This window comes from Mus musculus, chromosome 1, assembly GCF_000001635.26.
Source record: "Mus musculus strain C57BL/6J chromosome 1, GRCm38.p6 C57BL/6J".
Classification (NCBI taxonomy): Eukaryota; Metazoa; Chordata; class Mammalia; order Rodentia; family Muridae; genus Mus; species Mus musculus.
This window is the reverse complement of record NC_000067.6, coordinates 191,324,976-191,351,706: the sequence shown is the minus strand read 5'-3', so window position 1 is coordinate 191,351,706 and position 26,731 is coordinate 191,324,976. Positions and strand designations below refer to the sequence as shown.

Genomic DNA, 26,731 nt, shown 5'->3' with positions numbered 1-26,731 from the left:
AAACACCAGTTTAGAAGGGTCACAGGGGTTTTTTGTTGCTGTGACAGCAGCCTCCATGACCTCTGGACAAACTCCCTTGTAATACAGTGGCCTGTAATTTTTGCTCTCTTTTCAAGCAGTGGGCATCCCAGGGAGGGCCATTGTTGCAGTCCAATGAGGCTGCTCCCTTTAGGCCTCTGCAGAATAGCCCTGGGCGACCCACACAAAACACAGGGTTGCGGGCTGGTGAGATGGCTCAGTGGGTAAGAGTACCCGACTGCTCTTCCGAAGGTCAGGAGTTCAAATCCCAGCAACCACATGGTGGCTCACAACCATCTGTAACAAGATCTGATGCCCTCTTCTGGAGTGTCTGAAGACAGCTACAGTGTACTTACATATAATAAATAAATAAATCTTAAAAAAAAACAAAACAAAACACAGGGTTGCCTTTCCAGAAAGTGGAAGTCGGGTTTTTATTCTATGAATAGGCAAAAATTACTTCCTAGTTATCTAAAGCAAAATTAAAAGCAGCTCAGCTTTCACAATACAGGAAAATAAAGCTTTAGTGTTCACTGAGGCAGATATTTAACTACTGAAGTGCTATGCAACTGTGAACTTTAAGGGCCCTGCGTGGTAAGCACACATCCTGTGACTGGACTGCACCCCTGCCCCTCGACTTTCTGTCCTTCACATATTTTTAATGTCACTGATGCTTTATGCTTGGCATTTGTGCTAAAATGGTGTTTTATAATAAAAGTTTTAGGCTAAAAATCTAAATTCTTGTATATATGTGAGACAAAGGTAGCAGGAATATTTCACAGTACAAGTTTATTTCTAGGGATTTGGGCAAAACAGTTTCTTGCTGCTAATTTAGAGACAAAAATGTCCTCCTTATACCTGTGAGTATTTCCCTTCCGATTCCCTAAGGCATAATTACAAGTTCTTCAATGTTACCTCTGGCCACATGTGGAACTCTATTATAGAGTTTTTGGTTTTATGTAGAGGTGCTGTTTATCAAAGCCCTAAAGGCCACCCTTTTAGGTGTGTGTTTCTGTAGGACGCAGGGACTAGCTCATGTGGTGTGGCCATCCCTCTTGGCCACCTGTGGACAGTGCACAGCTTACCTCCCTGTTGGCAGTGATGTGTGCTGAGTCAGAGCCATTATGCTGCGGTCCAGACTTACACTACCTTCTGGGTTTGCTGGCCATACAGCATCAGCGTCCAGCGTTGCTGCCCGCTGGCTTACTGGGTATTCACTCCCATCCCTTTTGTGCTTGCCCAACCTTATTTACCTGTTAATGAAATCAAGATACACTAAGTAGGTGCCTACTGTATATACCTCTGCTAGCACTTCTAGCACATCAGAAATACAATCACAAGTTTCTAGTAGCCTTTAAGGTCTCGTGTAAAGCTTGCGGGGAGTGATGTAGGCTCTTAGTCTCAGCAATGGGAAGGCACGAGGAAGGCCTGGTCTACACAGTGATTACAGCGGGGCTACATTTAAGGAAAAACAAAAAAGTCAAATCTAGGCTCTAACAAGTTCTTGTTAAGTAACAGTAGATGGTCTAAAAGGAATTCTGCGTACAGGGCACATCAGTCCGCTTTAAAGAAAAAAAGCCCTAAGGGAAAGAAGAAGCCTTAACTATTTAGTGACCAAATAGGAGGAACCTCTCCAAGGCACTAGGCAGCTCTGCAAGATGTCCGTTAATAATTTAAGTACTTAAATAAGTTTCAGGTTATTCACTGGGCGTTTCCCTCCCGGGCCGGGTTTGAGCCTCCAGTGCGATGGACGGGACTGTCCTTCCCTGCAGGGTCCCTTCAAGTGAGTTCAGGATTGCTGGTGTCTCGCTCTGTCGGAGTGCCGTGGCACGGGCGCTTCAGCTTATGTGGTTTGTCGCCTGGCCTCTCCGTTTAAGGTATCGTTTCCTGATTTTGATCATCCATTTCACGCTTAGTTTGGCAAACTCTGCTGCTTTAAACAACGCCAGGAAAGCCCCGCAGAGCAGGGCGATGGTGTTCCAAGGATTGGCTGTGATTATCTGTGGGGCAGACAAGACCGGGATTGCTGGTTGGCGGCAGCCTTGACTCTGTCTGTCTCAGACTTTGGAGCCAACAGAGACGCATGCTGCTTCTGCCCTACCACTGCTCAGAAGGGAACTGTGAGCCCCTCCACGTAAAAGGATTCCGCCTCAAAAATCTTTGTGTAAATAAGACATTCATACTGTGCTTAATCTAACAAGTGACCCAAAGAAATTTCCCTAAACTATACCTCAGCCTCAAGGTTGGTCCCTCTGTCTGATCTCAGCTACCTCAGCCTTCAGCTGTCCCCTCACACTCATCCTGGGGACTCTGCCACCAGGCCAACGCACCTTCCTTCTTTCCTGCTCTGGGATGTTCTCCTATCCGGACTTAATCCGACTCAGCACTCTCTCTATCCACTCGGCCAAAACCCTTTTTCCTTCAACAAAGTTGTTTATCCCCCAGAGCCCTGTGACAGCTGTTCACTGTCGGGTATGATGTAAAGAAATAGCTTGGCCCCCATTAAATACCCTGTTATCTCTCTGCAGTGCTAATAGATGGACTGCAGGCCTTGTGCATGCTAGATAAGTGCTCTTCCACACAGTCTACCCCCTCTCCAAACTCAGGCAGGGTTCTTACATTTTCAAACTCCCCTGTGTGAAAGAAAAGAAAAGAGAAGAGAGGGGAGGGGAGGGGAGGGGAGAGGAAAGAGAAGAGAAGAGAAGAGAAGAGAAGAGAAGAGAAGAGAAGAGAAGAGAAGAGAGAAAAGAAAGGGGGGAGGGGAGTGAAGGAGGGAGAAAGAGAAAAGAAAAAGAAAAAAGAAAATCCACTTGTAAGCCAGGATAAGTGGGGTGGCCTGAGATGGATGACCCCGTGTTGTTTACATATGTACAGTAGGCACACCTCAGCCTGCATGATTCAAGGGACTTCAAAGGCTCTACTTGGCCCAGAAGCCTCTTATATAACAGGTAGATCAGGTTCAAGAAAATCAGTGCACAGCTACAAACTGGCTCCTCTCACCCTTTTCATCTTCGTAAGCCTCAAGCCTTCACCCCTCACACAAAGCCTGGGCCAAACTTGAGGGTCAGGAGTGACAGCAAAATATGTCTGTCTCAGACTCCATCCTGGGACCCGAAGGGCCCATGTTTGAGCTTTGGAATCTCTTGCCTGTTGCAACGATCACCCTGGGACATCTTGTGATGATAGAGGAAAACCACTTTTAGCAGTACTTACGTCCTGGACCTTCTGGATGAAGGGATCTTTCCATTCGAAGACCACAAAGAACAACTGAGCACTCCTCTCGGCTGCGGGTCTCTGGTCAATATAGTTAACCACGCTGGTCTAGGTGCAGAACAGGCAGTTACCACTTTTTTTTTTTTTTTTTTTTTTTTTTTTTTTTAACCACTTCTGGGCCCTCCCTTGCCTGGACCCAGGGAAGTGAGAGCAGGCAGGACTACTAGCCCTTGGCTCTCCTAACAGCATCCTTTGGGGAGGGAAAAGACAAGACTCACATACAAGACCTTTTAAATGGTCCAGGAGCCAGGGCTTTACTGCAGCTGCCTCGGTCTTTGGGAGAGAAGAGATCACAATGCCTGATAGTGCTTTGAACTGTCACCAAAATCTGCTCTCAGATGTCTACACTCAAGCCATATTCAGTCCACTTCAGAGGACAAATTATTTAAGAGCCAAGTAGTCTAAGCCTTCGAGTCTATAGGGGACAAAGTGTAGCCCCCCAGTCCATATTAGGGCTCTGTAAGTACTTAGTAGGTACACGTGATCGGCACAAGTGATCAGCCGATGATCTATAATAGAAGCTGTGCTGCACAGTGGAGGGGAGATGGGCTCCAGAGGCACAGGGCCACCTGTGACCTGACATGTGACACTGGCCACAGGAAGACGATGCCGAGATCTGTTGCAGGGCTGCCCCTGAGTAGGTGGTCAGGGACACCTCCAGCCTTTGTGGGGCTGGCAGTCACCTTACAATAACATCTTGTAGTCTTGCTTTCAAGGGTTGTCGCTCCCTAAAGCGGGAAAAATCTTCTCTCTTGACTAGACCTAGGTGCCAGGGCTCCATGTGCACAAGGAGAGCCTGGCTTTTTGCGGCTTCACTGGAACCTCCAGGGGTCTGCTTGTGGTGAAGCAGGGCTCCCAAGGAAGCAAGCCAGATCCCTCTACATCCCCCACAGCATGCCTGTTCTGTCTTCCTCGGCTCTTCCCAGACAACAGTTAAAAATCCCCAAGCAGGGGCTGGAGAGATGACTCCAGTGGTTAAGAGCAGCGACTGCTCTTCCGAAGGTCCTGAGTTCAAATCCCAGCAACCACATGGTGGCTCATAACCATCCGTAATGAGATCTGACACCCTCTTCTGGTGCATCTGAAGACAGCTACAGTGTACTTAGAGACAATAATAAATAAATCTTAAAAAAAAAAAAAAAAACAAGCAATCCTCCTGCCTCAACACCCAGCATTCTCCTGGCTCCCGGTCAAGAACCAAAAGCTTTCAGACTAGCTCATCATCTCCTGCATCCTAGCAGGTCCTCACACCCCTCACTGTGCCTGGTCTCCCCTCATCTGCAACAATCCCTGGCAGCATTAGGAAATGTTTCCCACCTCTACACAGCACAGAAATGGTGCTGTGGAAAACAGGCAGGCTGCTGTAGACTGCTTCCAGCATGAGACACCTTCACACGGGTTCTCCTCCCGGGTCCCCACCCAAAAGCCCGTTCCACTCAAAAGTCTCCCTCCATCCCAATTTAAGTGTGGAGATCATCACATGTGCCGAGAAAACAAAACACAGCCACTACCTCTTGACGGAACTCAACAGCTTCTCGCCCGTCCTCTTCTTTGGTCTTCACCAGTGACATCTTGACCCAGGTGCGGAAGCCTCCGGAGAACTTCCAACTGGAGTAAGCACTCTCACAGGCCTGCATGAAGCCCGCCTTGTCCGGGCTTGGCGAAGAGAGAGAAGGGAGGTCCAGGTTAATCCGGGCCTGCCTGACAGCAGGAGCCCAATGTGGCCAAAGCAAACTCCAGTCCAGTCTCAAGCTGGTTTCTTTTCTGCTACAGAAAAGAAGTCTATACCGGTCTCCCTCCGATCTGGCTGCTTTACCAGGTTAGTTGGCATCAAAAGCAGCGCCTGGACCACCTGTAACCGCCATTTAGTTTCCAAACAGCTCCACCCGTAGGAGGGCCACAGCATGATTCCTGCCCCCAACCCCACCTCCACTGTGGCACACTCCTCCCCTTTCCACAGCATCCCTCTCACCATCTCAGTCATCCACACCCCCTAGGTCTCCTGGAGCTCCCTCAAGTATGGCTCGCTGCACTCCTCAGTGACCTCAGCCTCCCTCTGAAAGGCCCAGCAATGGGCGCTGTATGCACAGCAGAAGCAAAGCCCGAGTGAGCAAGCACAGACTGCAGTGTAGAGCCAGGCAGAGTGGTGCATGCTTGTCAGCCCAGCCATTGGGAGGCTGAGGCAGGAGGATTATGAGTTCTAGGACAGCCTGGGCTACGGAGTAATACCAGTCCTCAAAAATAGGGCTTGCTGGCCCCCAAAAGGGACAGATGTAACACACCCCACCTGAAGGATCAGGGAACTTGGAACACTGAAGAAGAGAGAACAGGAGGAATATAAGAGCCAGAAGATAAGGACATATACAATAAGACATCTCGGAACATGGCGGCCATTGACCTTACTGCATGTCTGCCCAGGACTGGGCCTGCTGACACTGCATTCTGGGATCATCAGCAGTTAGTGACTGGTTGCTGGGAGAGAAGCTATCATTTCCTTCAGTAGGGTAGCCACATGTAGACAACTCTAATTAAACTGTAGTTAACACAGGGAAAGACAGGAAGGTAGGTAGGGATTCATTGTGAAAAATGAGGGTTTCAGTGGGGCCCAGTGGGAACGAGGGGAGGTTGAGAGAGAAAATGAACAAAGTGCATTATACACTGGTGAACCAGTTGAAGAATAAAGGCAAAAGCAACAGTGCCTGACTGAGGCCTCTCACTAAAGCAGCTCAGGGTGACAGGGCTCCCAGAAGGGAGACAAGACAGATGGGCCATAAGCAGGGAAGGTGCTTGCTAGGAGGTCTGGGGTGGAAGGACGGCAGAGGCAGTGTGTGACTTGCTGTTCAGGGGGACTGTCACCTCACTGTCACTGTAATGTATCTTCCTACATCATAAAAGTGAAGCCTGAAGCTCGGCAGGGCCAGGCAGGGCCAGACCCAGTGTTTTAGGCCCTGGAGATGGCACTGCAATGTTCCCCAGTGTTTGAAACCAACAGGAACTGTCTGCAGGTAGTACTCTGCAGGCAAGAAGGCTCACGGACCACAGGGAGGGCAGTTCCCTCAGCTCCTCAGCAGCCCAGGCTAACCAAGAACCCTCTCCAGGACAGCATGCACGCAGACAGCAAGCAATACTACATCCATGTTTGCTTGACTGCAGACAGTGTGATGGGCCACCAGGTCCTTAGGGTAGCTCCTGTTCTGGGCCAACTCTGCTCCCCCTCTCTACCTTCACCCCCACATTTCCAGCATGGACACGCACAAGGCAGGAGACAGTGAGACCCCTGAACTCTGAACAGCCACCTTTGCATGAACTCCCGGAAAGAAGAGAAGAGGAGGTAGTCTATGGCACTGAAGTCCTCATTGCTCTGGTTCAGGCGAAACTGGAGGAACACCAGCTCTCGCTTCTTCACTTCCTGGGGCCCCTGGACAATCAGGGCTGACTGCTGCAGGGAGACAAAAGCCGGAGCCTTAGTGTTCGCTCGGAGCTGCCCCGACCCTCACACAGGCCCACAGAGACTTCAGCCATAAGCCCTGCCAGGCAAACACAGCAGGCCACCAGCAGCCTCCAGGAACTGCTGCCCTCCTGCCCAGGGATGCAAGCTGGTCCCGGAGACATCTCAGCACCGCAACCCAGAGCCCAGCTGCATGTGACACATGCTCTCTTCACGGGCTGTGCACACTATGGAACACCTTTCCTGGGTAGGGGTGTCCCAGTTAACTTTGTCCCGATGTCTATTACATGGGGGTTTCCAAGTTAGGAAAGTGAATGAAGTCTGTCCATCCATCTGTCTCGGATGCCTCCTTGCTAAGGTATGTCAATAACTCAGCACTCCCAAGTATGCCCCTTTCAAGATTTTAAAGGGTTTTTTTTTTTTTTTAAAGATTTATTTTAAGTATATAAGTATACTGTAGCTGTCTTCAGACACACCAGAAAAGGGCATCTGATCCCATTACAGATGGTTGTGAGCCACCATGTCGTTGCTGGGAATTGAACTCAGGACCTCTGGAAGAGCAGTCTGTGCTCTTAACCCGCTGAGCCATCTCTCCCTCACCCCGTTGTGATTTTAAATCTTCATGTACATACTGCATACGCCTGGCTTTAGTTTTGAATGTGGCATCATAGCTAACCAGCTCTCAACCCTGTCTTTCGGCACCCTACACTGGTCCTGGCCTGAATGCAGCCCATGAATGCACTGGTCTGTCCCTGAGCCAGGACTACTTTACCTGTTCTGTAAGGTAACTCCGGCCTGGGCCAGTCCCTCCCACATTATTCATCCAACAGCCTAGTTGTTGCGGTATGTGCTCTCCTCTCTTCTGAATGTGCTTTCAAACTAGCTTGTACCGCTCAACTAAATACGTCAGGACGTTTGACTGAGACGGAGCCGACCTGATGGAGTAACGTGAGAATATTTCCTCGCTACCCCTCACCTCCCAGGGAGCAGGCATGTGCTCAGAAGCTGACCATGACCGTGTGGACAGCACAAGAAACAGTGCTGCTGGGCAGTCCCATGAAGCAGCGGTGCCCGTGTGAGCTTGCCTGTCGGCCTGCCAGTCAGGCCACTCTCAGAAGCTGCCTTGGCCTCGAGGGGGGTCCCTCAGGAAGGGTGTTGACATACAGGAGCTAAGCCTGAACGCGGTGTCACACTCTGTCAGATGAGTATTTCAGGAGCTAGAGAAGCCCCAGAGATAGCGTGAGCTTCACCTGTGGGTGGTAGAGAACCCAGCAATGAGGAAACAGACTGGAAAGGTGGCAGCCCTGGCTGTACAAAAGAAAATCACTGGCTACAGGCAAGCCACATGAAATCCAAAGCACAAGAAACCAGGAAGGCAACAAAAGCCTGAAGACTTATGCCATGTGACACAACAAGACCCTCAATGGGGGTCGCTGTCTCAGGACTCAGCCAGCCAAAGCCTGCACATTAACAGCTCACTGCAGAAGGGTGGTGGGAAAGGCAGGGTGAGAACAGGCCACCTCAGCCCCAGTCCCCAGACGACTCAAGCTGGAAGCTGACTGCAAAGAGGCTGGTGCAGACCCCAAGGAGGGCAGCTTCCTAAGTCCAGTCGGATGTGGCTCTCAAGGCTTCCAGCAATGCAGATCAACCTGTGGTGAGGCCAAGGCAATCATTGGCGTTTCTCAGAAAGCAGCAGGGAGGACTGCCTGCACATTACAACGGACATGCGGACCCTGTGTGGACATCACCAGGGGTTGTAAGCAGCTGTGAACACTCCAGCCATCCCTGCCTCATGGACACTCTGGTGCCTCAATCTTACTCTTTTTTTTTTATTGATCTATTTATTATTATATCTAAGTACACTGTAGCTGTCTTCAGAAACACCAGGAGAGGTCGTCAGATCTCATTACAGATGGCTGTGAGCCACCATGTGGTTGCTGGGATTTGAACTCAGGACCTTCAGAAGCACAGTCAGTGCTCTTAACCGCTGAGCCATCTCTCCAGCCCCTGAATCGTACTCTTGTTCCTTTCTCTGAGATGGAGTCTCACTGTGACGCTCAGGCTGAACTCCTGGGCTTGAGCAAGGTCCTCGTGCCCGGGATACTTGGGTGCATGCACACTCCCACGACAGTCTCGATACATCATCACATGCCGATTTTTGCCCAGGAAGCAGTTGAAAGGGGACATGAGAATTTATTGGAGGTCATCGCGTGTGGCTGGAAGGAGCTGACAAAGAAGATGAACCATCCCTCAGGCTGGGGTAGTGAATGCATCCATCTTCCTTCCCATGAGCACACTCTTCCTTCTGTGCCTCTTCTCTCTCTTAAACTTACATTTGAGCTATGAAGTATACAGCAATAAAAGTGTTGGGTGTGGGCAGCGGGATCCCAGGACGCACGCCAATCAACAGGGGAAGAGGTTCCCAGAACGGGCACAGCTGCGCCCTGGTGCCACTGTGCTTCTCATAGGGAATAACGAAAGCCGGGAGCCCATCTTCCTGACTGGATGCTGCTGTTTCATTCCAAGTCCTTTTACTTCAACTTGAGTTCATGGAAACGTCTGGTGGCCACCAACTGCCCATTCTCAGTTAGGAATAAAGGGTTCAGATACTGACCGAGTAGTGGCCCAAAGTGGGACATCTCCCCCGGTGCTTACATCTGCTAGCTTACATCTGCTTGCCTAACGCTCTCCCTTGCCTGCTGGCAGACCAGGAAGCACGCCAATCAACAGAGGACATTCTTGCAGCACTGATGATCTAACCCCAGGCCTGTCTCCATGCTTGAGCAGTGGGTCTTCCCTCAGCCTGTACAGAGACCGCTCTGGGGCCTGGCATCCAGGGAAGCACCTTGCCCAACAGCTCTGCAACCAGGAGGGACAAAATCCTTGAGTCACATCAGTCAGACCTGTTCCAAACTCAGTCCCCCTGAGCTGGGGGCTAGAAGCCAGCATTTGCTACTCTGACTAGCTCTTCCGGCCTTCTGGTCTACCTGTGCAGCCTTTCTCGGTACACAGGGCTGTCCTCATGCCCTACCCTATCCTGTTTTGCAAGGAGTAGAAACCACTTCATCGGGCTTTGAGAGGTCTGAAGAAGATCAACCAGGGCCTGGCATTGTTCCTTCTTTTACTTATGGTGGGCAAGACTGCCCATAGCAGGACACACGCACTGTCCTTTGCTTCTGTCCCTAGACACAGCTCAGATTCTCTTTCAAGACCTTCTAAGCCACCACCACCTCCACCTTGCCCAGAGGCACAGCTACAGTGTTGGTTGTCTCTGTCACCACGATCATTGTCTCTGTTTTGTTGCTGTGAAGGGACATCATGATCACGGCAATAAAAGAAAGCATTTCATTGGGACTAGCTTACAGATTTGGAGGGTTAGTCCATTATCACACAGGCAGGAAGACATGGTGCTGGAGAAATAGCTGAAGGCTTATATACTTATCCACAGGCAGTGGGGGTGGGGGGAGAGAGAGAGAGAAAACATACAACTGGGCCTAGCAAGGGATTTGAAACCTCAAAGACTACCCCCATGGCACACATCCTCCAACAAGGCCAAGCGTCCTAATCCTTCTCAATTGGTTCCTCTAACTGGGAACCAAGCATTCAAAATGGGGGCCATTCTCACTCAAACCACCATAGTCGGCAATGTCTTGTGCATAGGAAGTTTCTGCGTTGATGGGGAGCTCGCATATGGCCCCTTCAGTCCCTCCTAAAGGAGGAAGAAGTCATGACATAACAATACAAAGCCATCTCCCTGCCCAGGACCCTTATACACTGTGCACGGTTTGCCAGCTGAGCTGTGCTGTGTGGTGTGGGCTGTCAGCAATCTTCACCACCACACCAGCACACCATCTTCACATTGGCAAAATTTCTCAAAGTATGGCTTCCTAGGCAGTTCCTGGAAACAAGCAGCAGGCAGACTACCTTCAGTCCTGCTACCCTCCCATCTCAGGGCATGAAGCCCCAGTAACACACACACCACCCTTCTCATCTGCCGGGGACCAAGGGCCCCTGCCGACAGGCTACAGGGAAGAAAGGCTGGAGTCCTCAGGGTGTGTGGCTACCAGAACCCAGGGAAGCAGGCATTACCATGGTGTGGTTGAAGAAGGGGTGGGTGTAATTGATCCTCTGAGTGGTGCAGTTCCTGTCTCCCGGCTGGCCAGGGCTGGCAAGAGGTGGAATAACCTCATAGTGGTGCTTACAGCTGAGCAGCTGAGCCTGACCAGGGTAAAAGGCAATCCCTGGAACAAACAGAAATTGGCAAGTGTCAGCAGTCACAGTCCTGAGCACCCAACAGAATCGCACCCCAACCTCCTTGGGAAAGTACTAGGGCGGCAGCCAAAACTGGGGGTGGGGGTGGCAAGGCAGAGTCCTACTCCAGTGGAGGGCACTCACCACCTCAGTCACTCCACACCCTGCCTGGAACGTGGCTTCCAGGGCTCATAATACTCCCACCCGAGCACCTCCCCTCACAGCACGCCGGTGCCTCCCAGGCCTGCCCGCCTGGTGCTGCAGAGGCTCTAGGCTGTGGATCTCCCCAGGACTCCTTTTCTCTCCTCTGCTAGGAGATCTGGGATCACACAGCACATAGAGGGTTCTGTGTGCTCTCGGCTTGGGCTCCCAGGAGATACTGGTGATAGTATAGGCAATGGAGGCAGAGCTGAGGGAGGAGAGAGGACACCGCAAGAAAAGCCCACAAAGAGCCAGAAGCAGACACAGCAAAGCCAGGGAGGAAAGAAAGAATCGGGCCTGGCTGTAGGGTGAGCTGGGAGCTCCTGCAGGGAAACTCCCAACTCCCTCTCCAGCCTGTGCACAGGATGTCCTGGGTGTCACTCAGGGTCAAAGTGGGTGGCACACTCACAGTGGGCAAGCCTGAGCCACATTCCTTCTCCAGTGCCAACTTACAGTGCCAGCCAGATCACCCACTCTGGCAGACAATAAGGATCAGTCGTTCCCAACATGTGGAGGCAGGTACACAGAGCAGCCTGGAGCCCCTCTAGGCTAGGCTCTGCCTAGATGGCTGTTCACTGGCTTCTACATCCCATCACCTTCCTGCACCATACTCCAGCCTTGACTCTCACTGCCTGAGGCACTCTGAACTACAACAGCCCCCTAGGTTCATGTGTCATACACTCAGCCCCCAGTTGGTGGAACTGTTTGGGAAGGATTAAGAAGTGTGGCCTCGTTGGAGGAAGTATGTCACTGGAGGGGCAGGCTTGAGGATTCAGGAGGCTGGTGTCCTCCGCCGCCTCCTCCGTGTGCTCTCTGCTTCCCACTCTCCATTCCAGCCCTTCCTGCCAGCAAGCCTTTGCTCCACCATCTTGGTCTCTACCCCCTCTGAAACTACGAACCAATCGAAAGCTTCCTTTTATAAGCCGTAAGGCTCAGCACTGACTGCTCTCTTCGGAAGGTCCTGAGTTCAAATCCCAGCAACCACAACCACCCGTAATGAGATCTCATGCCCTCTTCTGGGGTGTCTGAAGACAATGACAGTGTACTTACATGTAATCTAAAAAAAAAAAAAAAAAAAAAAAAAAAGTCGCCTTGCTCACAGTGCTTTGCCACTGCAAAAGAAAAGAGACTAACATGCTGCCCTTCATTCCTGGCGTCCAGCTTTGCCCCTCCCATAAACCCTTGTGTTGACCTCATGCCTAAGAAAGCCAGTCTCCAACACCCACCCAGGGCTCCAGGGCTCCAGGGCCCCAGGGCTCCAGGGCCCCAGGGCCCCAGGGCTCCAGGGCCCCAGGGCCCCAGGGCTCCAGGGCTCCAGGGCTCCAGGGCTCCAGGGCTCCAGGGCCCCAGGGCTCCAGGACTCCAGGGCACCAGGGCCTGGCACAGGCTCTCGGATGCCTGCCTACAACAACTGCCCGGCTCCACTCTGCCTGTGCTGACAGTGTTGGCTCAGGGAGGCAAGGCAGTGCCTGCTGACAGAAACCCCAAAGCTGGAGCGCAGATGCCTGGCCCAGCAGGCCCTACCTGGAGCGTCGTAGCGATCCACCTCCTTGTAAGACACGGACATGACAGGGTGCTTGAGCTTTTCCCGGAAGTCCGTGATGGTCTGGTAGACCAGGAAGACGGCCACCGCCATGAGCAGCAGGTAGATGAGGATGAGCAGGACCGAGAAGACATTCTTCAGGCAAGCCTTGCTGAAGCGGATGCTGCTGGAGGCGGACTCGTTGTCCACGCCTGCTGACAGGACACCAGGGTCACCAGAGCAGTGCCAGGCCCTCACCTACCTTGTGGAGGAGGTGAGGCCGACCCTCATCACCAAGGGCACCTAGAAACATCAACTTCATCTCTCCCAGCCAAGGCCACCAACATGACATCTCAATCAGTCAGGGCCATGTGCTCCCCTCCCCCTACTCAACAACGTTCTCATCCTTCAATCCCAGAGCTGCTCCCGTCTGCCATCCCTAGGCCTGTCCTGAAGAACTGCTCATAGCCCACTCTGCCCCGTTTCTTAAGCCTTTTCCCAAGGAGACCGTCCCTTGATGGCTAACATGACTGGGGGTCTCCTTGCTAAGCACCCGACTTGGCACCCTCTGCACCTGATGCAGAGTCCATATGACCAGCAATGGTCTGTTCCTGAAGCTGCATCTTGTATGACGGACTGTGTCCTGTCAAACCGAGAGCCACAACAAGCCCCTCCCTCCTTCCGTAGGTAGCTTCCTGCCGAGTATTTTTGTCACAGGAAGGAGAAAGGTAAGATCTGCATTACCCCACAATGAGGCGATGAGTTTGACCTGGGGCTGAGGATGGGTTAATGTAAATGAGTTCCTTAGGACGGGGCATTAGCGGACATGGCACCAGAACACAGTGCAGAGCCCAGGCTGTAAGGGCAGTGGGAAGGCGGCTTTTTCTAAGCAGAAGGGAGCTTTCATTAGAGAACATCTCTGCGGCACTTGACTGTGGGTAGACACATGGTGCTAGGAGTGTGTGTAGGGGGTTTCCTGTTGAGAGCCACCCAACATGAGGGTGGTTACAGCAAGCTGGGTTCACCTTTCCAAGGTGCTTCTGCGCCCCAGCTCCGACCACGGTGCCCTGAGGGAAAGCCCAGATGGCTGTGGCTTCCAACAGGGACCAAGCAGCGTGGTCACACCAGCCTCAGTTGACAGCCCATAAGATCTGAACAACGTATCTGAAATGTAATGAAGGCGTTAAAGAACGGGCTAACACAGTACAGGGAATCTACCTCTGGAAAGAACAGCACAGATGTCTAACTTTTTGCCTGAGGGTTCATACCAACCCCTAAATGATGTAGTTCAGAGAGAGAGAGAGAGTTCAGGGCTGAAGGTGAAGGAGAAATCCTGAAAGTAGTCGAGCCGCAGAGGGGAGAGGTCACTGATTTTGCAAATACCGGGTATGCTGGGATCGCCGGCTGGAGTACGAGGGCAAATGGGTAACTCTGGCTGCCACTGTGAGGCAGGCAGGACCTCAGAACTTCAGCCTTGCCATGCTGCCTACCTTCCAAGACAAAACGCACTTCAGAAGACCTCAGAGGGTCCAGAGCCCATACTGTGCCAATCGGCGTTGGCTGTGACGGTGGTCTCCTCCCATCTGACTAGGGGGCACAAACCTCTGAGACTTTCCAGAGGGAGGATCTGCTGTCAATATGAGCTGTACCTGTGCCGAGGAAAGGCAGCATTTCTGCTTGGCTGCTTTCTGAGTGTGTACTGCCAACCTCTGCTAACACCTAACTCCAGCTTTCCAGGCAGAACACCAGCCGCTCTCCAGAAAGCTTCCAGGTCTGTCACTGCGGAGGGGAAGGGGGAGGGGGCAGGCACTGGGTCTCTGCCTCTCCCACATACAGACAGCCACTGCTAGACTTTGTCAGGTAAGCCAGTCTAACAAAGGCTCTTTGATGTGTACACACACAAGACACACATATACACATGCAGTGTATTCGTTCTGTTCACTTAGAAGAACATGCCTAATACACCAGTGTTCCATCAAAAACTACTAGACATGGGGGCTAGAGAGATGGCTCAGCAGTTAAGAGCACTGACTGCTCTTCCAGAGGTCCTGAGTTCAATTCCCAGCAACCACATGGTGGCTCAGAACCACCTGTAATGGGATCTTATGCCCTCTTCTGTCATGCAGGCATACATGCACATAGAACAGTCATATACATAAATAAATCTAAAAAAAATTTACTTGACATGTGGGGCTGCAGAGAGGGTTTAGCAGACAAGAGCACTGGCTGCTCTTACAGAGGACCAGGTTCAATTCCCAGCACCCACATCGTGGCTGACAAGCCTCTCTAGCTCCAGTTCCAGGGAATTCAACACCCTCTTCTGACCACCATAGGCACCAGGCATGCGCATACACACACACACACACACACACACATGCACACACACACACACGTGCACACACACAATAAACATTTAAAAAAGAGGGAAGAGAGAATATGACATGCTCTCGAACACCAAGCATCCACAGAGACCAATGATCAGATAAGCTGTATCACTGGATAGACATGGCGAGGTCATGTGTCTGCCCCAGACTGCTGGTCCTCCCCCTCTCCGTGTCATCTCCAAGACATATCTTTTCTAGTTACAGCTGTGGCTCTGCAGCCCCCATCTCTGCCACTCTAACTGTCAAATAGGATGGAAAAAAGAACCTTCAGTTCTCACCAACACTGCTGCCCCCAGTGAGTGCTTGCTTGCTTGCTACAATACTCTCTAAAGACCCTGTGCCACCAAAATCATCATTCTCTTTCCAAGTGAGACTTAGGCAGCTGCAAGCATCCAGGCTCTCAAGTAGTTAGGAGACCCCAAATCCATATCAGCTCAAGCTCTCAACCTGTGCACTGTAAATCTAGTCTTTCAGTCCAAAGAACAAATTAATTTCTCTCAAAATTCTGGTGCCGTAGGTTCAGATTGGCCAGGCCTTCTCTGCTCCCTTCCTCTCTGTGCCCTAAACTCACCAGAACAAACGAAGGAAGCTATGGGCGGGTACTGCACTACCCAGCTGCAACTGGAGCTGGCATCACACAACAAACCCACTAACTGAGATGTACTTTCAAGAGAAGGCCAATTATTATGGAGGCTATCAGGTAAATGGTAGAAATATCTGGTCCACCGTGCATAAATCTTAACTGGTACAAAGAGATGAGAACTCAAGGTTGCACGATGCTTCCAAAAGGATGTGCCTATTAGCAAGAGGTCCCAAAGAAACTCGCATAGATAAATGCCTGGTAAAGGATTTGAAATGTTATTACAGAGTTCAGTGAAGTAGAAAACCAAGGCAGGATGTGAACAAGAAACACGGGGGCTCAGCGAGAGGACTAGCAGGAAAGGCACAGGGCTTGCTCATCTTAATGTTTTTTTGGAATACTTTGATGGCTAGGTGAAAACACTAAGAGAGAGAAACAAGAAAGAAAACTGTCTGGGAGGCAGAGGCAAGTGAATTTCTGAGTTCGAGGCCAGCCTGGTCTACAGAGTGAGTTCTAGGACAGCCAGGACTACACAGAGAAACCCTGTCTCAAAAGGAAAAAAAGAAAGAAAGAAAGAAAGAAAGAAAGAAAGAAAGAAAGAAAGAAAGAAAGAAAGAAAGAGAAAAGAAGGGAAAAGAAAAGAAAAGAAAAGAAAAGAAAAGAAAAGAGAAGAGAAGAGCAGGACAGAGAGAGAGAGAGAGAGAGAGAGAGAAAACTGTCCTAATCTTTGGAAAGATGTATACACTGATGTATGGAGGCTTTTGGAGCCCAAACAGATCTCACTAGGACAGATCTACACCACAGCATGTCACAGTGCAGACATGGCCAGGAGAGATCTACACCATAGATGTCACAGTGCAGACATGGCCAGGAGAGATCTACACCATGGCACATTATAGTGATATTGCCAAAAGTACAAACAAAGCTATAAAATCTGAACCACGGAAGTGGAAAGTGCCACTAAAGGTATCCCATTAAACCACCAGCAGATCCCTCAGTGGAAACCCTACAACCAAGAATATTATACCCAGCAATGCGGTCTATCTTTTGAGAACGTATGGGTCTTCTAAGACAAACCACTGAAGGCATCCATGCCCACAGTCTGGCCTTACAGAAGTTCTAGGCAACTCTGTCGGCCTTTGTGTCACTGTGACAGCATCATCTAGGGAAATGATATGCAGGAGGATTATCTGGCTCAGGCATCTCAGAGGCTGCACTCTCCTGTGTGTAGGGGGAACTCCACAGAGCAGAGCAGCTCACCTCACAGGATCAGGAAGCAGAGAGGGTGCTGTGGCTTCCCTCCCTCTCTGCTCCATCTGGGCTACTGACAGCTACATCCAGGGTGGTTCCTCCTCCCTCGTTCCTCTTTAGAGAATCACGTCACGGTCACGATACCCAGAAGGAGTGTACTACACTGGTGCTGTCCCTTCTCAAAGCCAATCAACAATCAAGATTCACCAGCATAAAGCCAAACAGCTATGAGGGAGGTAAGTCCCACTGGAAGAGCAGGAACTCCAAAGCTACCAACTTCACCTACACAGTGAGAAGCCACTAAACCACAGGCAGCAAAGCACAGAGACAGCAAAGGATGCTGGGAACAGCAGGAAGAACCCCGCAGGATGCTGGGAACAAGTCGTTGGCCTGTACAGGGATCTAAATGGGACAAAACCAGAAGGAACAGGTGGATGCAGAGAGGGAGGGGATACAGGCACTCACTGCTGGGGCTAGAGAGAGGGCTCAGCGGTTAAGAGCTCCTGTGGCACTGGTTTGATTCCCAGCACCTACATGGTGATGCACAACCACCTAATTCTCAGGCACTCCCATGACTCCCATGGTAGATGTTCACTCACATAAATAAACCTTGAAAACTTTTAAATAGGGGGCTGGAGAGATGGCTCAGCAGTTAATAGCACCAACTGTTCTTCCGGAGGTCCTGAGTTCAAATCCCAGCAACCACATGGTAGCTCACAACCATTTGTAATGGGGACCTGATGCCCTCTTCTGGTGTGTCTGAAGATAGCTACAGTGTACCCACATACATTAATAAATAAATAAATCTTTTTTTTTAAACCTTTTAAATATACACATCGCCTAGAAGAAACTTGACTTCACAAAGACATACAGGCTTAACGTAAAAGATTGGAAAAGGACATTCTAAGCAAACAGAAACCTGAATCAGGGAAATTATGAAGAGTAGCCATATCTGCAGGACAACAGAGACGTCAAGACAAGAACTGTAGGACAGAGAAGGTTGCCACACAATGACCCAGAGATCAATTCACTCAGGAGATACAGGTCTCTGTTTACCTCGTATCAATTCCACAAAACAAAACCCCGCCACACGACGGGGAAGTGGGCCCAGAATGATCACAGCCCCAACACACACCCTCACTATGGACAGCTCAGCCAGACCACAGTTCAACAGAGGTCAAACACCCATGGCTAGCCCTTGATGTCACAGACAGCCCATCCAACAGCTGAGGAATACTCTCAGGTCTGCAGGCTCCTTAGCCGCTAAGCCACCATCTCCCCTGCCCAGGATCAGAGTCTGCATTACAACCTGACTACATTTACAATCACCTAAGAAACAAACTTCGGACGCTGAGGTCATTTCCAGGGAGGTCTGACTGAGGAGAAAAGATGGAGAGTGGGTGGCGCCATTCATAGGCTGGATTAGTTCACCCCTGGATCCAAGTCAGCTTGAGAGTACACCGGTGGCCAGTAACAGGCTAGAAGGGCAGAGGGCAGGCAGAAGTAGGTTTTTACTGGCATTTTACATTCATGTATGGAACTCCATGGAACGTCACGTGAGGCACAAGCAGCAAGGAAATGACACTAAAAAAGACACAGTAACTCTCCAGGAACTTAGCAGAAATGCAGGAGAAGGAATTCCAAGTAACAATCAAGGAAGCACAGTGAGAGGAAGCAGACAGGCAGTTCCTCAGTGAAACCAGAGGAGCACCGGTTCTAAAGGACAGACTCAGTTATTAAGAAATGAAAGATGGCCGGGCGGTGGTGGCGCACGCCTTTAATGCCAGCACTCGGGAGGCAGAGGCAGGGGGATCGCTATCTCTGTGATCTCTGTGAGTTTGAGGCCTGCCTGGTGTACAGAGCGAGTCCCAGGACAGCTAGAGCTATGTAACAGAGGCCAGGACAGCTGGGGACTCAGAGAACAGCCAGGGTGCAGAAGGGAAGGTGTAAGAGATGAAGATGCCAATGAATGAAAACTATGAATAGAGGCAGCAGTGCAAACAAACAGGCTACACCGAGCAGAGTGAGCTCCAGACCTGAAGTCAGGTTTATTGAAATAAGCCAGTTGTCAATGGTGAGGAGAGAACCGCAAAGAACGCTTGTAGCATCTAAGGAAAGCCGCCGAGAAAAGATCTGCACGGTGGAAATTACGGAGGAGGACATGGAGGAAGGCCCAGAGACCATTAAAGGACAGCTAAAAGCCACTGAGTAAGGTCTGGACAGGCACTCACATTCTATTTACCTCAAAGAGCTTCCTCTCTCAAGAAAACTTAGGCAAGCTGCCCAGAGGCAGAGAGAGAGAGAGACCTGGAGGCAGAAGTGGAAGGTCTAACCTGCCATCCCAGCACTGGGGAGGCTGAGGTAGGGAGTACAAGTTCAAGGCCAACCTGGCTACAGGGAGATCATATCTCAGAAAAAAAAGGGATAGATGGATAAAAGAATGGAGGGATGGATAGACAAAAAGAAGAGAGGGAGAAGAGAAAGACGAGGGGAGAGGGAGAGAAGAATTTAAAACCAAAAAGACAAAAAGACAGGCAGGCAGATGGATGGATGGACAGACAGGCAGACACTTGGAAGGCCAGAAAGGGACAGAATAGGAGGTGAATTCAGAATGCTAGAGGAAGTGCCCAGCCAAGGACATCACCCTCAGTGACACAGCTTCTCAGAAATAAAGAAAATTAAAAAAAAAAATCCTTCCATGTCAAACAAAGCTGGAGGATTCTTCATCATTGTCCTGGCCTAATAAGAAACAGTTGGAATTGTTTTAGCCAGAGACACAGGAGTGATGCACACAGGGTGACTCTCTGGGAGGGGTAAGCTCACATTAAATTCAGAATGCTACATTACTGCATCACAATTTCCAAGACCTAAGACTTATTTTTGTGGATGCGTGCCATACCTGGTGGGGAAGGTGCCCCCCAAGGGCCAGAAGAGGGTGTTGGGTCCCCCAGAGTTAGAGTTACAGGGGACTGTAAGTTGCCCAACATGAGTCCTGGGAAGCAAGCTCAACTCCTCTGCAGGTTTCTGATGGGAGGAATAAAGTCGGTGCACAGTCAAGTGTGGTGGCCCAGTTCTGCAACCCAAGCAACCAGAAAGTCAATGGTCACGAGACCTCAAAGCCAGCCTGGACGGCACAGTGTAACCCAGCTTCAAAAAGGGGGTTCCCAACAGCAAATATCTACATCAAAATAAGAAAAGCAGAGGCTGGAGATATGCTGGTGCTTGCTCCATCATGAGAGCCATCTTCCCCTTCATAGCAAAGCCATGCTGAGATACAGGAGAGTCTGCCTCAAAAACAAACAAACAAACAAACAAACAAACAAACAAAGCCAGGCAAGAAGAAAGAAGAGAAATATTATGTGATCCAGCCATATGCCAGTGCACTGTACCCAGAGAAGACAAAATCACCTCGTCCAAGAGTCAGCTCCTGTATTTACTGCAGTCTTATTCACAAAGCCAGGGATGTGACCCATCTTAAATTAGGTTCAAGGCATAAGGATGAGAGCTCAATCCCTAGGACTGTAAATGTAAAAAAGCCATGTCTGGTGCATCATGCTTGTAGTCCCAGAGCTGGGCAGGTTGAGACGGCATCTCTCTGAGGGGCTCGCTGGCCAGCCAGCCTTGCCTGCACAGTGAGAGAGACAGACAGGCCAGTGAGAGAAAGAAGATATAGGAGTGCCATGGATCCACAGTGGCCCAGGAGACCCAATTATGGCAAACCAAGTCTAGAAGCTCACAAGTTTAAAAAATGACCACACCAGGCAAGATACCTCCTGGTGCTGATCCCAAATGGCTGGGAAGAGTCTGAAAAATAAGGGGAAACTGGGCCGCTCTCATCTTGCAAACCAGGGTTTGGAGTAGATCAATTACAAGATAACAATCTAGAAGTCCACTGGCAGTCTGTTGGCTCCCTGTGTCCTGGAGTCAACATCAACTCTAAAGAAAACAACAGGGCAGAGAGTCCGTATTTATGCAGACTATCCTCCAACCGAATCTTAGTGAAGGTAGGATTACAAGTTCCAAGCCGTCCTCAGCGAGTTCAAGACCAGCCTGGGCTACATAAAACCTTCTTTAAAAGGAAGCTTGAGTCTTTTTATCTGTGACATGGCTGGACCTAAGAACTGATACTGGCCCAGAAAGACATCACATGAGCTCATTCACTCACATGGACTCTAAAACAGCTGACCTCGCCAGTGGATGCCAGAAACAGGGAGGGGAGCGTGAGAGAGGGGAGCCAAGGGTATTAAGACAGTAGACAGGAGCAGTGTGTCCCAAGGCACTACTGCACAGCAGGGACATCCAATTAGCAGCAATAAGTCACATATTTCAAAATAACCAGAAGAGATTTTTAATGGTTTTTAACACAAAGTGATAAGCATATGAGATTATACACTGATTTCCATGATAGAATCCTCAGGGAATGTACACATGTACTGAAATACCACAGTGAAACCCACAAATACAGACAGTTATGGGTCAACTTAAAAATAAGCCAGACTGGGCTGGTGAGATGGCTCAGTGGGTAAGAGCACTGACTGTTCTTCCAAAGGTCCTGAGTTCAAATCCTAACAACCACATGGTGGCTCATAGCCACCCCTAACGAGATCTGATGCCTGGTACATCTGAAAACAGCTACACAATGGACTTATGTATAATAAACAAACCAGACCAGTAAGATGGCTTCATGGGCAAAGACACTTGCAAAGCCCCATAGTCTGAGTTCAATTCCTGGAACCCACACAGTGGAAGGAGATCTGGCTCCCACAAGCTGTCCCCTGACCTCCACAATGCCCACCCTTCCCTCTTTCATACAGAATAAACAAATATTTTTTTAAAGCCACCAGTCAGTAGGTAGAGAGGGGTCAGAGTGTCTAGAGGGGTCAGGTCTGTCTCCATGCTTCACCAAGTCTGAGTCTGCAGTCTGTGTCTAGAAAATGAAGATGCGGGCTGGAGAGATGGCTCAGCAGTAAGAACACTGACTGTTCTTCCAAAGGTCCTGAGTTCAATTCCCAGCAAGCACATGGTAGCTCACAACCACCCGTAATGAGATCTGATACCTTCTTCTAGTGCATCTGAAGTCAGCTACAGTGTACTTATGTATAATAATAAATAAATCTTTTACAAAAATAAATAAAAGAAAAAAAGAAAATATTCAATCCAAAAAATAATAAGGAAAAGAAAAGAAAATGAAGACGCCAACTAGCAGGGGCTGGTGAGATGGCTCAGTGGGTAAGAGCACCCGGCTGCTCTTCCAAAGGTCCGGAGTTCAAATCCCAGCAACCACATGGTGGCTCACAACCATCCATAACGAGATCTGATGCCCTCTTCTGGTGCATCTGAAGACAGCTACAGTGTACTTACATATAATAAATAAATAAATCTTTAAAAAAAAAAATAAAAACCAAAAAATAATAAGGAAAAGAAAAGAAAATGAAGACGCCAACTAGCAGGGTTCTTTTGAGAATGAAATGTGGTCGTTAGGAAAGTTGTGGGAGAGAAGCTAGCTGCTCTACTGCTTCCAAGGTCTCCTGTAGGTAGTGGGCAGAATCACAGGACTTCCTGTCCCCCCAAGACAGAGGAACTAAAAGACAGAGCATACCTCCTCAGCTTCCCCAAAGAGCTGGAACCAGGCTGGGCTCTGTCTACTTGCTAACCCACTCACTTAGCCACCTGCCCACCCCAGCTCCCACAAGGAGCAGGAACCAGAAAGATGTCTTGGTGGGCAAAGACACTTGCTAAGCCCCACCGCCTGAGTTCAATTCCTGGAATCCACACAGTGGAAGGAGATCTGATTCCCACAAGCTGTCCCCTGACCTCCACAATGGCTACCCTTCCCTCTTTCACACAAAATAAGCATGGATACAAGTTTGGGCTCCTAGTATCTATGCACGTCAGGTGCTCACATCTCCAATGCCACCTCCCGGTTTCCGTGAGCATCCTCACATAAGGGGCATGTGCCCAGACACACAGACACACAAATAGAAATGTCTTAAAAATGGGGTTGAGAATTCCAGAAGCAGGAATTAAACAACAGAGGTGGTACCCATGGGCACACAGACATGTAGGACGCATATACCCAGCTCAAGGAAACCACTGAGGCATGAGCCTAAGTAGAGTATGAAGCAGGGAAACAGCCTAGGTGAGCCACCCACCAGGCAGCAGGGCTGGGGAGGCCTGACGAGAGGTTTTCTCCCATGGGGCTCTGGGACATGATCAGGGCATTAAAGACATGCTGGCCAGCACCTCCTTGGGGAAAAAGAATGGCCTGGCTTCAGGAACTGGTTCCAACCCCACTATCAAGAACACAGACCTTGAAAAGGCACGTCCTCCAGCTGGAGGCTGATTAAATATGTAGAGCTTTAGAACCGGGCAGACCTTGAGACCCAACTCCAGGGTACAAGTGTGGAGGAGAGGAGATGTCCCCTCCCTCTGCTGGCAAGGTGCCTAGACTGGGCCTCCAGCTGTAGCAGCACACAGCCAGCATCCTAAACCCACTCACCTGGCACGACACCTGGACCTTGTACTTGGACCAGCTCCTTGTCTCGTTCGTCTGCCTGCTCCGAGTTCTCAACCACCTGCTCCAACTCCTCGCTGAGCTGAAGGAGAAGGCGTGAACAGTTTAGCTGGACTGGCCTTGCCTTTCTAGGCTAAAAAAAAAAAGCAGAAGCTGCCATCCACATAACCGTCACACATGCACAAAGGCCACATGACACAGGATGTGTGAGACCAAGTCCTCTGTCTTCTCTCACAGAAGTTTCCTGGGAAACTACAGGAAAGGATTTAGCAGGGCTGGCTCGATGAGCAGTGAGGGAGACCTGTATTCCCAGCCTGTCTCCTAGCTTCTGCTGATTACCCTGGCATTCTCAGGGCTATTGGTAGCTGTGCCTGATGTCTAACCCCTGCCTCCATTTTTACAGGGTCCCCTGCAGTGTGCACCCCCTTGGGGTACATCTTTAAGGACAATCATAATGATCGATTCAGAGCCCAACGCTTGTCATTGTGCAATAACCCAAAGTGACTCTAGTTCCGAGTCCAAACAGGACAAGTACTGGAGTCACCCTTCAGCATCTCCCAGAGCCACAGTCAGTTAGTGAAACAGAAATCACGCCACCTTGGTCTCATTCCAAAGCCCACGGTCCTAACCACTTCCTAGAGGAAGAGGAAATGTGGCTTAGAGTCCACTCAGAGAAAAAAAACTGACAACAGCAAAACTGGTGTCTCCGTGGGACACTAAAGCCCACAGATGTGGGTGCAAATGGCAAAGCAGGGGCGACAGATGTCCAGGTACCAGGCAACCGCAATCTAGCTCAGCAGTCTTCTCACATGACCTGTCAGACGGGAGAAATCTTGCTGCTGAGAAAGCAAAGTCCGGGATCAGTGTCCCATCATTTTAGGCAGGTGAACCCCGTGGTTTGCAGGGGTCCAGCCCAGGCTCATCGGGATATCACATGAAAAGGTACCTTTTCTCCACTCAGAGACAGGGTCTCATGTAATCCAGGCTGGCTTCAAACTCACTATAGTGGAGAATGACCTCGAATTTCTGGGCCTTCAGCCTCTACCTCCTAGTACTAAGCAAGTACTGAACCATCTCGGCTACAGACACCCCCAGCCCTCAGAGATCTTTCACATTTACCCTAGATGATTTACATAAAAGAAAAAAAAACCAAAACAACAACAACAAAACAAAACAAAACTCAAGAGGGACAGTGGTCCCAAGAACCCAGGTATAGTGGCAATCCCCGTCCCTCCAATCGCCTTCTTGATACTCAGCAGCCAGCACAAGCCTTTGCCTATCCCAGGCCAAACTTCTCAGAAAGCTCCTTTCTAGAGCGGAACCTCAGCAAATACCTAATTTCATTAGGTCCGCTCTCAAAACAACCCGGGCAAGAAAGATGCAAGCCAGTCTTCTTGGGACTTCAAACAGATCTGAAGAACGCAAAGGGAGGCGGGGCCTCTTTAACGCCTTCTACCATTAGGCACGATTCCAGTGAGCACCTGAATCTATCTACTTGTGGCCTTGCTCTGCGAACAGGACAACAGCCTGTATTTCAATACATTATCTTATAAGCTCTGCTACACTGCGGTCCTCTGAAGCTAGTACCCCAAAACTCCGCAGAAGCAAGAGCTGTCTGCATCCTGGTATTCACCCGGGATCATCAGTGACCCCAGGGCGCTGAGTTCAGCACGCTGCTAACTCGTTTGGAGAGTGTGAGTTTCCAGTGTGGCCAGGGCCTCCGTGGGTGGAGACGGACATGGAGACAAGCTAAGGTTGGGCTGCTCCGGTTGGACAAGGTCTAACGGCATGGGGCGGCTGCACGGCCTCGAGCAAACCTGGACAGTGGTGGCTGACGGCTAAGGATGCGGCGTCGCGGAAAGACACCCAGGCAGGGCAGAGCCGGGGAAGCCCCACACCAGAGGAACAGAAGGGGCCCGGAGCCAGCGCGGCTCTGCGAAGGGAAGCGGGAGGTTCGGGCGACAGACAAAGGGCTGCTGGGGTTCTGGGGAAGGCGAGGAGCTGCCGAGGAGCTGCTGGCCACACGCGTTCCCCACAGCCAGACTCCAGGGTCCCTTGTTATCCCCGCGTGCCGGGACCACGCAGGGGCTCCACCTGCTGCAGAGCCCGCATGCCACGGAGTGCCAATCATCCACCTGCACCGGGGTCGCGGCGCCCTGCCCGCCCTCCGCGCCCGTCCGGTCCGCACCTCCTGGTAGGACGTGGAGAGTTCTTGTCGGATCATGGCACTGGCCCTCTACGGCTCACCAGGGACCGCGACGCCGCAGGAGGCGCGAGCTCCAAGATGTGCCCGCTCTACTAAGCAAGACCCGCTCTAGTCTACCGCCCAAGACCAGGCGTGGCGGCGCTCAACGCATGCGCATCTTTTGCTGCCGCCGCGGGCGACGCTGGGAGTTGTAGTTCTAGGTGCCGGGAGCGGTGGGGAAAGCACCAGCTGGGCTCAACCTCCCGCTAGAGAGGCAAGCAATAGCCTCGCACTTCCTCTCTTTGTTACAGGCAGAAAAATGGAGTGCCTGAGTGCAGCATGGCACAAAGGCCAGTCGGAGCGCCCAGTAAGGGGAGAGGAAACTGGGCCTTGCGGTTTATAATGACAATAAATGTCCAAAGAGCCCTTTGTGTACCAAGCTCTCCGTACGCTTACGTCTTGATCCTTCAAGGAATCCTGCAAAGGAAACTTTTTTTCTCTCTCTCTATTTTACAGATTAGTACACTGAGGTAATGAGGATACCTTCTGTCAGTAAGGATAGGGAGAGAGTGATGATCGAGAAGTTATTTCATCTGAGAAAGGAATAACAAAATTCTAGAGTTCAACAAGGCTTGTGACAGCCAGCAGTCGATATGGACTGTGTGAAACAACCCTGGCTCAGGTTGCACCTTCCAGAGCCAAGCAATGGGTTGCAATAGTTGTATAGTTTACTAAGGTTCCTGTAGAGTGTGTGTAAGTACCTGTGGCTGGTACCGCCATGAGGTAGTCAGCTGGCTATCTGAGTCTATGTAAGACAGCCAGGGCAGAAGGTGGAGCCCAGCAGGATCTGCTCTTGGTTGATAGACATTTTCTCTCTCTCAGTGACACAGATATAGGCCAGATTAAAAATAGATAAAGACGGGTTTATTAGCTGGCAGCTCTCAGGAGGGTTCACCAATCTCACAGGTGGGGGTCAGCAAAGTCCCACTCCTAGAATAAAGCAAGGCAGTTTTATAGGTTTTAGGCAAGGAGTGATGACCTGCCAGCTAGGAGCTAGTCTTGTGTCCATACATGGTCAAAACCTAAGCCCCTGGGTGGGCACTC

At 50.5% G+C, this 26,731-nt stretch overlaps 1 protein-coding gene across 1 annotated transcript; it reads right to left on the bottom strand.

The window, feature by feature from the left end:
• Positions 1–422: 422 nt before the first annotated feature.
• Positions 423–25,805, bottom strand: Pacc1 (proton activated chloride channel 1). The gene is made up of 8 exons (NM_025864.4): positions 25,631–25,805; positions 23,428–23,524; positions 12,716–12,925; positions 10,829–10,980; positions 6,588–6,730; positions 4,803–4,947; positions 3,232–3,339; positions 423–2,018 (listed from the first exon to the last, which is right to left on the bottom strand). Exons 1-8 carry the CDS (start codon positions 25,664–25,666, stop codon positions 1,857–1,859), a joined length of 1,053 nt encoding a protein of 350 aa, NP_080140.1. The 5' UTR covers positions 25,667–25,805; the 3' UTR covers positions 423–1,856.
• Positions 25,806–26,731: the final 926 nt, after the last annotated feature.